General features: G+C 40.4%; 1 protein-coding gene across 2 annotated transcripts in view; it reads right to left on the reverse strand.

Moving 5' to 3' along the window:
- Window positions 1-14451, reverse strand: part of mocos (molybdenum cofactor sulfurase) — a 71314-nt gene that overhangs the window by 37677 nt on the left and 19186 nt on the right. For both annotated transcript variants that reach the window (XM_034185102.1, XM_034185101.1), the window contains exons 3-10: window positions 5458-5524; window positions 4725-5369; window positions 4539-4615; window positions 4235-4434; window positions 3998-4114; window positions 1127-1516; window positions 893-1055; window positions 715-802 (exon numbers count right to left, since the gene is read on the reverse strand). In XM_034185102.1, coding sequence (XP_034040993.1) covers window positions 715-802; window positions 893-1055; window positions 1127-1516; window positions 3998-4114; window positions 4235-4434; window positions 4539-4615; window positions 4725-5369; window positions 5458-5524 — 1747 coding nt within the window. The remainder of the gene's footprint in view (window positions 1-714; window positions 803-892; window positions 1056-1126; window positions 1517-3997; window positions 4115-4234; window positions 4435-4538; window positions 4616-4724; window positions 5370-5457; window positions 5525-14451) is intronic.

Below are 14451 nucleotides of genomic sequence, written 5' to 3' on the forward strand. Positions count from 1 at the left end.
GGGAGCATGAAAAAAAATGTGAAACTGGGCTGAGAGGAGAGATTGATATGGTTTGGACATGTGCACAGGAGGGACACAGGGTATATAGGGAGAAGGATGCTGAGGATGGAGCCACCAGGTAGGAGGAGAAGAGGGAGGCCAAAGAGGAGGTTTATGGATGTTCTGAGGGAGGACATGCCAGGTGGTTGGTGTCACAGAGGAAGATACAGAGAACAGGGTGAGATGGAAATGACTGATCTGCTGTGGTGACGCCTAACGGGAACAGCCAAAAGAAGAAGAAGAAGACTCTTCAATTCACTGCAAAAACAAAACAAAACATGAGAATATAGCTAGTTTAGCAGTAAAATCATGAATAAAAAACAATTAAACCTACACAGTTCTGCCCACCGGTGAGCTTGGTGGTCAAGCATTGTTGAATTGATGCTGATGTTTTTTGCATTTGTGTTTTTCTCTTTTTGATGGTGTCTCAATTTAGAAGGGTTGTGGATGCTATTGGTCACTGTAAACGAATAAAGTTAATTCCTCTCACAGTTTTGTTTTCCACAAAACAAGTGGTGAAACGCAGAAACACCGCAAGTCTGACAAAGGTCTACAAAATGCAGCCAGCAATGTGGTTAAAAAAAGAAAAGAAAAAAAAAAAAAAGAAAAAACAGTATAAATCAAATGTACGGGCAATATTTGTTCTGCTGGTCTGAGCCAAATGTGCTAACTCACCTGTCACCGCAGACTTTACTCTGACAGACCTGATAGCTGATGTGCTCCTCAGCCGTGTGCTCCAGGGGGAGGAAAATAGTATCCATCCCTGCAGGGGAGAGAAAAAAAAAAACAAAGAATTTATGGCAGACACTTAGAGATTATTTGTTTTCAGGGAGACACTGACACACCATCTGACCTGATGCCTGCAGAAGCAATTTGTTCGAGGGCAGATGGACCTTTGGGTGGATGAGACATAAACGTGGCTCACGATTCTGACTCAGGCACACTCCGTTTCTATTCACCACCATCCAGCCTCTGTCATATAGTAAACCCACAGGTCCGACTGGCCAGCTGTGGACCTGCATGACCAAAGTGATATTACCGCACAGAATGGGGCAGTAGGCCTCAGATATGACAGCAGAGCTCAAACCTCATACGCGCCGCATGATTTGATGGGGTATATGTAGATGTTGGTCAGAGTATAAGCCTCCCTCTGGCTGTCCGAGTCTGTGCTCATATCTCCAAGTCCAAATCCTTTCAGTGACGCTTCTGAAGCCTTATTCTCCTCATCTACATTTTCAACATTCGTCACTTTAAGAGGAGCATCTTCATTTAGTGTGTGGGATGCTGCTGAAGCCGTTTTCAGCCTTTCCAGTCTTGCTTCATCCACAGTCAGTGGTTTCTCTACAAAACACTCGACAACAAAGCTCAGGAACTTTTGGCAGTCTTCAAATGTCGACATGTAGCCAAATGATACTCGGACAGATCCAGTTGGATGCCCATCCACCAAGTCTATGCTGTCTCCACACACGTGTCCAACCTCAAAAAGAAAAGACAACACCAGGAGTTAATGCTGTTTTTGTGCCAAATATATTAATTTATCCTAAATCTTCAATGCTGACTCAACGGGCTTTACAAAGTGAATGCCACAATGGATGTTTTGCTGCATAAGGAACTACAGGGCACTCAATTAGTGCAGAACTCAACTTAATTGTCCCATTAACCAAGATGGGGTACAGGTGGGGATGCGGTCTCATCAAAGTCCAAACTACAATTGAAAACAAATGAAACACCAGCACCTTACACCCCTATTCTACGGGATACCGTTCTATTAAGACCTCTATTAAGACCCCCATAAAATCGTCCCTGAAGCCATCTGAATTTTCCGAATGGTGTCCACCTGGAGGTCTCTCACAGTTTCTGGAAAAATTTGATGCAGCAAAGCTCCAAATCGTTCAGACATTTTATTCGCAATAAAAATCCGAAAAGAGGGGTGGACCACTGCTCACACAAAGCCTGCTCACAGGTGAATGACACAACCGACAGGCGTGAAAAAACTCATGCATGCGCACGAAGGTTCAAGCTTGGCTGATGCAGTCACACGTGATTCAAATCCATATGGTTTTTGCAAAAAATAAAAAGGTTGAATAGTTTTCTAACAGACCTCATATACTCAAAACCTGGATTAATCTGTTTAGTCACATAGCACTACTATTATTCTGAACACTACTGTACGTATTTGACACACAGTAAGGGCTTCTCTCTTGTTTTTCACTCGAGAACACTACAACAGATACAAGGTGGATCTGCGTGTATATTTGGCACAATATTTACGCCGTACGTACTTGGCACGCCTTCATGTCAATTATTTCTTTCTGATTTTGTGATATCATAATGTATGCTTTGATGTGGCCTTGATTATTTGATCGTGTTCAAAATCCAATTACTTTATCGTTGACGAACACAAAACCCTTCCACCATGTTTAAGGACCCAAACTTTTTTTTATGAAACAGTTCTGATTTTACAATTTCAAGGTCCCAGGTCAAGTGATCAACAGAAAGAAAATACATAACTTCACATCAGCATTAATTAGTTAATATCTTTGAGTCATTCCTAAAAAAAGGGAAAAAGAGAGACCATTTTAAACATCCAAGCACTGGCCCAAAATTTTTACCTTGGCATTTAAACTTGCCCCCCCGTGTGCCATGAAACCACACTGCCTTTGGCTAACCCATACATTTCACAACAAAACTCAACTTATTTCATTTACACAAATTAGTGAATATAGTATTGCATGTTCTCCTGCTGCACATGGGCGTAATAACATGAAAAGCAATGAAAGACATTATGAAAATAAGAATTAAAAGTAATCCAGGATCTGCATATCGCAATCTTTATAACAGACAAGCCTGAGTGATAACATGACCTCCTTTGTGGAGGCATTGAGACCAATCTGACTGCAGCCCTGATTTGCTCCCGGCTGTGGAACATCACAACAACTTGATTAATGTGACACCTGTGAGAAAACTGATATCAAACCATCACATTCAGATGGATGATGTGGATTATTTCATGAAATTTGATAAAAATTACAGAGGGGCTGGAACTCCCTCCAAATGATATATTTTACCAGAAATAGAAGCCAGCATGTTCGAAAAAAATATTGTTTCTCAAGGGCAGAGATTCAAAAAAAACAAAACAAAACCTAGAATGGCACTGAGAGCACAAATCCAAACCTGATTGATACTGCAATGTTTAAAAAATAATCTATGAATGCCTGACCATTAATATCCATCATAAAATGTAACTGTATCATTTCCAAACCAGGCTTGATTTCTTTGTAAATTTTGCTTGTTAGTTTTGGAATAATCCAGGGTAAAGTCAATATTAGGATGAGACAGACAGTATATGACAGAACCAGAACACATGTCGTGACAGGGCACAGGGAGACAGAACACGTTCCGCTGTGCGGGCACCTGATCATGATATTTCCCTTTTCACTTCTTTCTTGATGGGGATTCATGCTGCCTTGCATACTCTTGTTTTAATCAATGTGTTTGATCCAAAATTAGGGTTCTCAAACTTGTCAGCCTGTACTTGCAACCAGTCGATAGTACACAGGGAGTAACCACTGGGGGGGCACCTCTGTGGAGATATGAAGGGCTCATGCTAAGCTTATGAAAACACATTGATTCGTGGTTGCAGGTAATTTACACACAAATGGTTATGAATGCTATATTCCATTTATGCTGATAAACACCCAGAAATCCTACACACTGTAGCTAATAGTTTATTGCCAAAATGATGACTAGTTAACAACTAGTGGTACATGACTAGTAGACTGATTATTTTCAGGAGTCATCCCAACCCTATTAAATATTCTGGATGGTTTTAGCATAGGACATCGGCATTATGTCAAAAAATTGAAGTGTAGACAAAGAGAGACACATGGTTCACCCTGAGAGGTGGAGTGAGGGTAAAAAATAGACAAAAACAAAGAGGATGATTTTGATCAGTCACCTGAAAATTTCTCTTCATTTGCTGATTATTGATTCCAAGAAACAGCTGGCAGGCCCCGGTGTTGCAGAAGCAACCTGTACGCAGATGAATGTTATACAGACTCGCCATTTTATCCACCTGAGCGGAGGGGGGGGGGGGGGGGGGGGGGGGGGGGGGGGGGGAGATATGGAATTGTTACAATATTCATCAGACTTACTGTGCATCAACCAAACTGCAAAAAAATTTTTCTGAATGTACCTGAGAATACCCAATTATCTGCCCATAAGAGTCCATGAGGTTGAAGTTTAGGATTGCGCCCTGTGTGCTTGGACTTTCAAACTGGCCCTCTGTGTATATCTGAGCCACTGGATGCCCGTTGCCATGGCAAAAACTTGACAGCAGCATGTAAGTGTAGCGTGCTAAGCCAAATGTGTGCTGCTGGATGCTATGCATGCCCCCTGAAGGCAAAAAAAGGGCATGGAGACGAGGCTGCTGTGGAAGCTATTTGTCATTTACAGCAATTACATGTGGGGTTGTACACGTGTGCATGCTCATACCGTACCTGTGATCCTGTACAGGGCCTCAAATGCATGATTTACAGCAATGATGTCCAAAAAGGAAATCGTGCCATCTTCAAATCTTTTTTCAAGAGAAAAGAACACGTTAGGAAAAAAAAAGATGCAAGTGCTGCAGAGGGACAACAGAGAATATTTACAGGAGAATTCAGCAGCCTTGTGCACTTCTTCACCTGTCAGATATGTTTTCTGCATGCACATAATAATCTTCTCCAGAAATATAAGCTGCAGCTGTGCCTCCTCCAAAATAAGTCTTCTTTAGCATGCGTGCCACGTTGTTACGGACAAGCAGAGCCCCCACACCTGTGGGAAAGCCAAACATCTTGTAGAAGGACACCGAGATGAAATCAGCAGGGCAGTCCTGTAGGTTGAGAGGAGAACAGCTAATGTGAGAGGCTGCGTCCAGCAGCACAAACCAGCGGCCCTCAAGCTCACACGCTGGGTAGAGGCGTCTCGCCTGGATGCCTTTCACATAGCTAAGGGGGTACTTCTTCCCTGAGAAGTTGCTCTGTGCCGGGTAGCAGAAGAGGTGTGGTGTCTGGAAAAGAACATCTTCACCTTGAGCTGCATCCTTTGCTCTGTCTTCCACTTGCTGTGGGGAGACGGGGAGGGTAGCGATCCCCCGGGCAGATGTCAGTCCTCTTATGCCCACTGCAGACGTGTGGTTGTCAGTGAGGTAGCAAAAATGACTGCCCTCTTTGTCTGCCGTCTGGGGGCTCCATGGGAAGCTCTCAGCCACCAATTTGAGAGCAGCCGTACAACCAGAAGTGAAAATCACACAGTACTCCTCAGGGGTAGTGTTAAAATGCTGCAAAACTCTGTAAGAAAAATATTCAGTTTTTTGCTCATTTAATTCTGCAAAGTAGCACTTAAAGTAGTCACAGAGGGACATTATAAAGGCTTTACCTGGATCTGACCCTCTCCACAGTGTCATATGTCAGCCTGCTACTGGGGTTATGGCTGTGAGGGTTTCCTAGTGGGGAAAATAATAAATGTGCAAAAGGAAAAAAAAAAATAATAATAACAAAATTAAATAATCACACACAGATTAAAGTCTTCTTCCAAACTCCAATTAGGAACAAAAAATAGTCACAATCTGGAAATCAGAACAGTCAAAGTGCACAGTTGCGTAGGTTTTTACACACACACACACACACACACACACACACACACACACACACACACACACACACACACACACACACACACACACACACACACACACACACACACACACACACACACACACACACACCTCAGTGAGCATCTTGTAAATTCAATTTTCCCAACTGCACATATTCCAGCTTTTAAAATCATGTCTGTCAAGTCAGAATGACTGCTTTATCTAAATACAGTAGATCACAGTTCAGACGGGATCACGGTTTTATTCACAGATCGGATCTTTTTTCTGGATCAGGAAAAAAGGGGACACAAATATAACTTAAACAGCAATGGAAACAACTTTAGCCCATGATGTATACAAATAATGAAGGTTTATGAGTTCAATGGTACGAATATTTCATGAGGTGAAAGCTGGAGCCTCATTGAATGGTATGTTCCAGCTTTCGTACCATTCGTACCATTGAAAGAATGTAAAAACATTCATTATTTGTTTTACATAATGGCTAAAATAGATCCATGTCATTTTATATTTCATTAATTTATAAACAACAGAAAAGGGACTTACATTTTGGTGTTCCACTGTGACGTGTAGTCCAGTGATGCTGTGCACTGACTTCGGACTTACATAAAAAAAAGACTTTGTGTAGTTCCTCAGTCCAGCCAAAAATCACATCAGCCTTTCATGTTAGCAGCTTTTTATGCATCCAGATGGCTTACAGCGGAGTGGATTTTGTGTGTGTGTGTAGCAGCGTCAGTTAACTCAATCAAATCATCATGTTGCTGTCCCGTGCGAACGCACACGCCACCGGCTCGGTCAAGCTGTGTACCTCTTCAGTGCAGCGAAAAAAAAGTCACGTCAGAAATGCGTCCAGGTTTTCTTTCTCTCTTCCTGCTAACAGACAGCACAGTGGATTTTTTTGTGTGTGTATCTTACAAGAATTAGCAGTGTCAGTTAGCTCAAATTATGTCTCAGGAGAGTCGTGTCCAACTTTTGTTCTTTCTTCCTGCTAACAACCTCCAGGCAGCACAATGGATTGGTTTTGTGTGTGCGTGCATGCACGAGCATGCGTGGGCGCGCACGCACTCGTGCGCAAGCATGTGCGTGCGCACACGTGCGCATGCACGAGGATGTGCACGTGTGTGCATGTGTGAGCACATGTGTGCGCGTGCATGAGGACATGCGCGGTTGCGTGTGCACGTGAGAGTGCAATGGTACCAAACTTATGAACCATATTTGCACTCTAAATGGAACCAAGCTGTCACAGTGACTTGTTTTCAAATTCATAACTGTGTAAATCTCAGTGGAGAGTTGCACTGAAATCAAAGCAGTTGTGAGTTCATGTGAACGGAGCAAGTTAGAAGCAAACATCTGCAAATTGCGCTCCGATCGAGGCAACCTGGTGCCGGCTCGTTACATGCCACAGTCCAAGCATGGAAAGAATTATTATGAAATATTAGTTTTTGATGCTGATTTCACTGAGCTCATACAGATCAGTGAGTGTGGCATCCTGAGTGAGTTGAGCTGAGCTCTGGGGGTGAGGAAGGGGACAACCTTACTGTACTTATATATATATATATATATATATATATATATATATATATATTATATATATATACTCAACAAAAATATAAACGCAACACTTTTGGTTTTGCTCCCATTTTGTATGAGATGAACTCAAAGATCTAAAACTTTTTCCACATACACAATATCACCATTTCCCTCAAATATTGTTCACAAACCAGTCTAAATCTGTGATAGTGAGCACTTCTCCTTTGCTGAGATAATCCATCCCACCTCACAGGTGTGCCATATCAAGATGCTGATTAGACACCATGATTAGTGCACAGGTGTGCCTTAGACTGCCCACAATAAAAGGCCACTCTGAAAGGTGCAGTTTTATCACACAGCACAATGCCACAGATGTCGCAAGATTTGAGGGAGCGTGCACTTGGCATGCTGACAGCAGGAATGTCAACCAGAGCTGTTGCTTGTGTATTGAATGTTCATTTCTCTACCATAAGCCGTCTCCAAAGGCGTTTCAGAGAATTTGACAGTACATCCAACCAGCCTCACAACCGCAGACCACGTGTAACCACACCAGCCCAGGACCTCCACATCCAGCATGTTCACCTCCAAGATCGTCTGAGACCAGCCACTCGGACAGCTGCTGAAACAATCGGTTTGCATAACCAAAGAATTTCTGCACAAACTGTCAGAAACCGTCTCAGGGAAGCTCATCTGCATGCTCGTCGTCCTCATCGGGGTCTCGACCTGACTCCAGTTCGTCGTCGCAACTTCGCACAGCCATTGAAGAGGAGTGGACCAACATTCCACAGGCCACAATTGACAACTTGATCAACTCTATGCGAAGGAGATGTGTTGCACTGCATGAGGCAAATGGTGGTCACACCAGATACTGACTGGTATCCCCCCCCCCCCCCCCCCCAATAAAACAAAACTGCACCTTTCAGAGTGGCCTTTTATTGTGGGCAGTCTAAGGCACACCTGTGCACTAATCATGGTGTCTAATCAGCATCTTGATATGGCACACCTGTGAGGTGGGATGGATTATCTCAGCAAAGGAGAAGTGCTCACTATCACAGATTTAGACTGGTTTGTGAACAATATTTGAGGGAAATGGTGATATTGTGTATGTGGAAAAAGTTTTAGATCTTTGAGTTCATCTCATACAAAATGGGAGCAAAACCAAAAGTGTTGCGTTTATATTTTTGTTGAGTGTATATATATATATATATATATATATATATATATATATATATACATACATACATATATATATATATATATATATAATAAATCTGTATTTCACACTACTATGTTACCTTTGCAATTAGTCTGCAGTTGATATGCATGCTGTGCCACGGGGGCGGTTCATATGTATCTACTCTGTTCTGTTACACCGTGATTTAATAGTAATTGTTACAAGATAAAAGTTACTTATTTCCATCACAGAGCAGGTATTCCAAAGATGCACAAAGGTGAGGCTCTGACATGAACGTGATCACATGATTTTGTAGCCGTGATGCGTGAACAGACTGATACAGATACTCTACGTAAATAAAATTCAAGCACAAATGTAAAATCTGTGCTGTTGGTGTGGTGATTTTCTTCCAAATGCCTCTTCTGCACCTCCATGCCTGAGATGAACTCTTTTTCAAAAGAATATTACTGACGTCTCGATTCTAACCTAAGGCAATTTCTATGGATCATTTTACAGAAGGTAAAAGGTGCTGGAATTTTTAGAGACACATGAATGCACACCCAGTAAACATGACTGACAAGGCGCATTTAGACTGGATAAAAATCCCTGATGAACTGTGGTAATAATTATTACTTTATCCCATATAAAATTAATCTAGTCCTAATAAGGCTTTTGTCAGATTTTCAGTTGGCCAGCAGTGACCACACAACAAAATGAATGTCTCATTAACCCCATGCAAGATTCTAGAAACCGATGGCGCTACGTGTAAAAGTGTCTGAATGATTAACTGGTATAATTTGGGATCAAATGAGGAACATTTGGCTGTACTCAGGGGCTTACCTAAAGGTCTGGCTGCAATTTATGAGCCATCTCAAAAAGATTCATGGAACCACGAGCAACTGACTTTATATTTTGGAAGGAGTCCCACATTAACACCTACAAAATGAAACATTTGCTTTCAAAGTTCAACAGAACTCAAGGAACATAAGCAAGTAACTGATGGAGTCGGAGGCATCAGGTATTAATTTCACATCTTCCACCTTCAACAGAGGACTCCAACACCTTCCAGGACTCCATGACCATGACTTAGTTAATGGCTGTCGACTAAGGAGGAAGCTATGAATCCAAATCTGACATGAAACAAAGCCTTGTTCTAGTGATCAACTGTTAAATTCTGTCTACCTCATATATACATTTTTATGTAACGGCTGAGTGGATCCTTCTCATTTGATTGGTGCTTTGTATGTCACGTGGCATGGATTATTTGTCCCATTTCTGTCATGTTGCATTTGGTATGCAAATTTGGTTCCATTTAGCGTGAAATTTGGTTTCATACATTTCGTACCATTGCATGATGTGAACCCTGCCCACGCACACACTAGTGGGGGCGGCATTTAGCTAAAAATGGCAGAGTTTGTTTTGCTCACGGATGACGATTTGAATGATCTAATTGATAGGGCTAATTCTTCTAACACACACACACACACACACACACACACACAAGCAAATCTACTACGCCATAAGCCATCTGGAGGCATGAAGAGCTGTTAGGATGAAAACCTGAAGAAATTTCTGACATGATTTTTCGCTGGACTGAGGAACTTTTTTTTTGAAGTATCACGGACTACATCATCAGGATTATTTTTGAACTATCTAACTTTTTTCAAGTTGACTGAGAACAATTTTGGACTCCTATTTAAAGTTCGTGTTGGACAATTGATGTCAAAGCACCAGTGCCGAACACGAAAATGTAAGTCCCTTTTCTGTTATTTATAAATTAAGATAATATCAAATGACTATTGGACAAGGATCTATTTTAGCTATTATATAAAACAAATAATAAATGTTTTTATATTCTTTCAATGGAACAAATATTTAGTTCAGTGAAAGGTGGAATGTACCATTCGCCTCATTGAATGGAACATTCCATCTTTCACCTCATGAAATATTCGTACCATTAAACTCGTAAACATTCATTATTTGTATAATATATATGTCAATTTTTGACCAACTATTTCAATGTAAAGTCTGTAGGGTCCCAAGCTTCTTATATTTTTGTACAGTCCACTGTTCATGGTACCTTTGACTGGCACCTATGGAGCAACCTGACTTGTGGAGATTCAAAATGGTGCTCTGAAAGTCTTGGCTAAGTCTAAATAAAAATATCAAAGTAAAAACAATGGTGTGCCCAAGTATGTGACTGACTTAGTTTCACACAACTAAATAATGTTTTAATTAATGTAACACTCAAAGTACACAAAGGGGATATTACAAAGACCCTCTCCATGGTGTCCACATGTCAGTCTGCTGCTGGAGTTATGACTGTGAAGGTTTCCTAGTGAGGAAAAAGAAGGACAGCCCCCCAATGTAAATACTGAACTCAGGCTGGTCTCCTTCTAAAGTCCAATTACATCCACTAAACAGTAACAAAGAAAGCTGCACTCACAAACTGGAAACTATCCAATTTTCTTTGACAAGTCTAGGCTCAAGGTACATGATCACTGAACAAGTCTTCAATTTCATTCACATCAATCACTAAGAAAAATAAACAGAATGGTACCGTACGGTAAATTTATCTGGAGTAGGCAGTCTACAAAAAGAAAAGAGAAAAAAGTGACAGTGCAAGGAGGAGACAAGTGAGGAAAACCACCAAGACATACATGACAGCTGTGAAGACATGATAGGCTTCTGTAGCTGTGACTGGACTAACTGCGCATAGTGCAACTTTTGTCGGTTGTACTGCAGTAACAGCTTCATGGTGGAGTGGAACAGAGAACAGATCAAATCTCAGCTGGAGTCTCCCACGAGCCTTCTTGCAAACTGTAGCTGACATTTCACATCTTGTTTTTAAGAACATCCTTCAATGTGCCACTCCACCATGAAGCTGTATAACATATATTTCTGCACGCTCTCTTTGGTTTGGATATTTTTATTTAACTTATGTTAAACATTGGGCTGCATGCAGCCACCAATCCTCTTCATGATGTTCATGGATGAGATTTCAAGGCACAGTTAGGGAGAGGACAGTGTCCACTTTGGTGACCTCAGAGTTGCATCTCTGCTTTTAGTGGATGATGTGGTTCTGTTGGGTTCATCAGGCAGTGACCTCTGCTGCCCACTGAGCAGGTTTAAGGCAGAGTGTGCAATGACTGGAATGAGTATCTCCAATGCTGACACCATGGTCCTCTCAGGGGAGAGTTACTGGCCTAAGTGGAGGAGTTCAAATATCTCAAGGTCTTGTTCACAAGTGGGAGTAAGTGATTGTTAGATGGACTGGAGTAGCGTATGATGTTTTTCGGATGCTGTACCAGACTACTGTGGTGAAGAAGGAGCCGAGCCCGAAGACGAGACTCAATTTACCAGTCGATTTACGCTGCTATCTTCACCAATGGTTAGGAACTTTGGATAATGACCGAAAAAATAAGCTTGTGGCGGAAATGAGATTTTTCCATTGGGTATCTGGGCTTACACTCCAGGACAGGGTGAGAAGCTCAAACATCTGGGAGGGACTCTGGAGTAGAGCTGCTGGTTTTTCACATCAAAAGAAGTCAGCTGTGGTGGTTTACGCATCTGATGAGGATGCTCCCTGGTCGTCTCCCTGGGGGGGTCTTCCAGGTGTGTCCAACTAGAAGGAGGCCCTGGGGAAGACCCAGGACATGCTGGAGGGATTATATTTCCAAGATGTCTTGGGAACACCTCAGGATCCCCCGCGTAGGGTTATAGGACATGGACGAAGACAGGGAAGTGTGGGATGAGTTGCTTGGTCTGCTGCCACTGCGATCCAGACACAAATAAGTAGTAAACCTGGTTCTCAAGACCAGGCACCTAAGTGGCTCTACTCTACTCTTTTCTACTCTTCTATTTTACTCTTCCTTTTTAGATATTTAGATATACCTTCGTATACTAGCATAGTTCCACCTTAGAAGTGGAATATAATATATAAGATATACCTTACTGAATTTTCATGTTATAGAGATTCATTTTCACTGTGTTTAAAGGGTATAATTTAAAAATGTTAACATAAATCAGTCTTACAACTTTTTTAAAAAAATTGATGTCATAACAGTTTTTTAAAATGTGTAAAATCTTAAACATCAAACATTTTCACAGTGCTGTAAGCAGGTAGAATTTGAATATATTCCTTCCTATTTAATTGAACACGCTTTAATTAATTTGAATGTCACACCATTAGTGCTCATTAGACTTTGCTTTGCCCCGTGATTTTACTTGCTGGTACAGAGCAAGTCTTTTCTAAAACACATGCAAAAACGTTGTCCCACTAGTCCAAGGTGCTTAAAACCTGGCAAACCTGAAGTAGTAGTGTTGTGTGGCGTAAATCTCTTTTTAAATCATAGGAATTCATAACAATACTGTGTAAAGGTCAGAGGCATCTTGATGAAAATGTAATGCTTAATGTTTACTCTTTATCAGTTTGTGAACAAAAAACAATTTAATTATGAAACGTCTCAGCGCTCCTGACAAAACAAATGAGATTCCCTTGCCTCCAATTAATTAAAGAAACCAAACAATTATCAAGTCACAAACATCAGAAAACTTGCTTTCTTTTTAGATGTGCTGTCAGGTATATTTTACCACAAAGGCAGTTCTAAGAATGACTCAACAATAAAAAAAATAATTGGAAAAATCTGATTAAAGACAACAAGGTTTTGACATAACTAAGTAATCCTGGAATTCTGCATTAGGTTTACATGACTAGATGTTTGAAGCCCTATTTCTGTGGCTGCCCTATTTCCCTAATACAGTGCATCGGAAAAAATTTTACAGCGCTTCACTTTTTCCACATTTTCTTATGCTACAGCCTTATTCCAACATGGATGAAACTCTTTTTTTTCCCTCCCCTCTCAAAATTCTACACACAATATCCCATAATGAAATCATGAAAAAAGTTTTTTTTTTTTTTTTTTTTTTTGCAAATTTATTAAAAATAAAAAACAACTAGCAAAAAAAAAAAAAATCACATGTATATAAGTATTCACACCCTTTGGTCAATACTTTGTTGACCTATGAATACTTTCCGGATGCAGAGTACAATTGCATTGACATTAAACCCATATGAATGTAGATATTCAGATTGTTGTTTTTGATCAATTTATCCAAGTGTTGAAAAAATTCTCTATTTTACAATGTGAGAGAATTTCACATTTTATGAGTTTTCTCCCTCTTCAAATGTGAATAAACTGCACAAATAAAGCAATTCTACACCATCTTAAAAACAGTGATTAAAAAATTATCTGAGAACCGTATTTTTTCTTAAAATGAAAATAAATTACATTATTAATCATCAGATTTATACTTCATTATTAACGACTGCAGTGGGTGAAGAAATTTTACAGACTTCTTCACAACAAATAACTGCTACGCAAGACAGTGTACAAGAACATCTTGTACATGGCACACAGAAGTGAAAATTGTGATGGAGAATTTGTGAAAAACCTACCTTGCAATAACAAAGAAACTGGTGAGTAATAATGGTGTGTTCTGCCAGTGGACCACATAGAACTGTCAGTAAAAAATTATGCGCATAGTTGTCTGTGTGCATTCCACTGACAGAAACCATCACATCCACCAGTTTAATAAAATACCATGGATGTAACAAGGATTAAATGTCTGAAATTGGAGATTGCTTTCTTTTTTCATAATTTTAATTTTGTGAACACAGTCAATTATGTTGGAGAGTTTATGTGTAATAAAGCGTAAGGTGCATAATACAAGTGAATGTATTCCTGATCTACCATTATCAGAAGACAAGAGAAGGGATCAGAGCAAGAAATTATTCAAATGAAGGTCATCTGGTCAGTTGGTCCACATCTAGATTTGACGAAATTCTTGTACAATGAGAGTGGTAGATACATGGAACAGCACAGAGTGCAATCAGTTTTAAAAATAGATTAGATCAACAGCGGAGAAATAATGACAGCAAATATGATATAGACATAAATAAGTCAATAACATAATACTACTATTTGAGTACAGAGTTTTCTTCCACATATATTAAATCAAGACAAAAACCTGCTACACATTTGTGTCCAGTAAT

This window comes from Thalassophryne amazonica, chromosome 13, assembly GCF_902500255.1.
Source record: "Thalassophryne amazonica chromosome 13, fThaAma1.1, whole genome shotgun sequence".
Lineage (NCBI taxonomy): Eukaryota > Metazoa > Chordata > Actinopteri > Batrachoidiformes > Batrachoididae > Thalassophryne > Thalassophryne amazonica.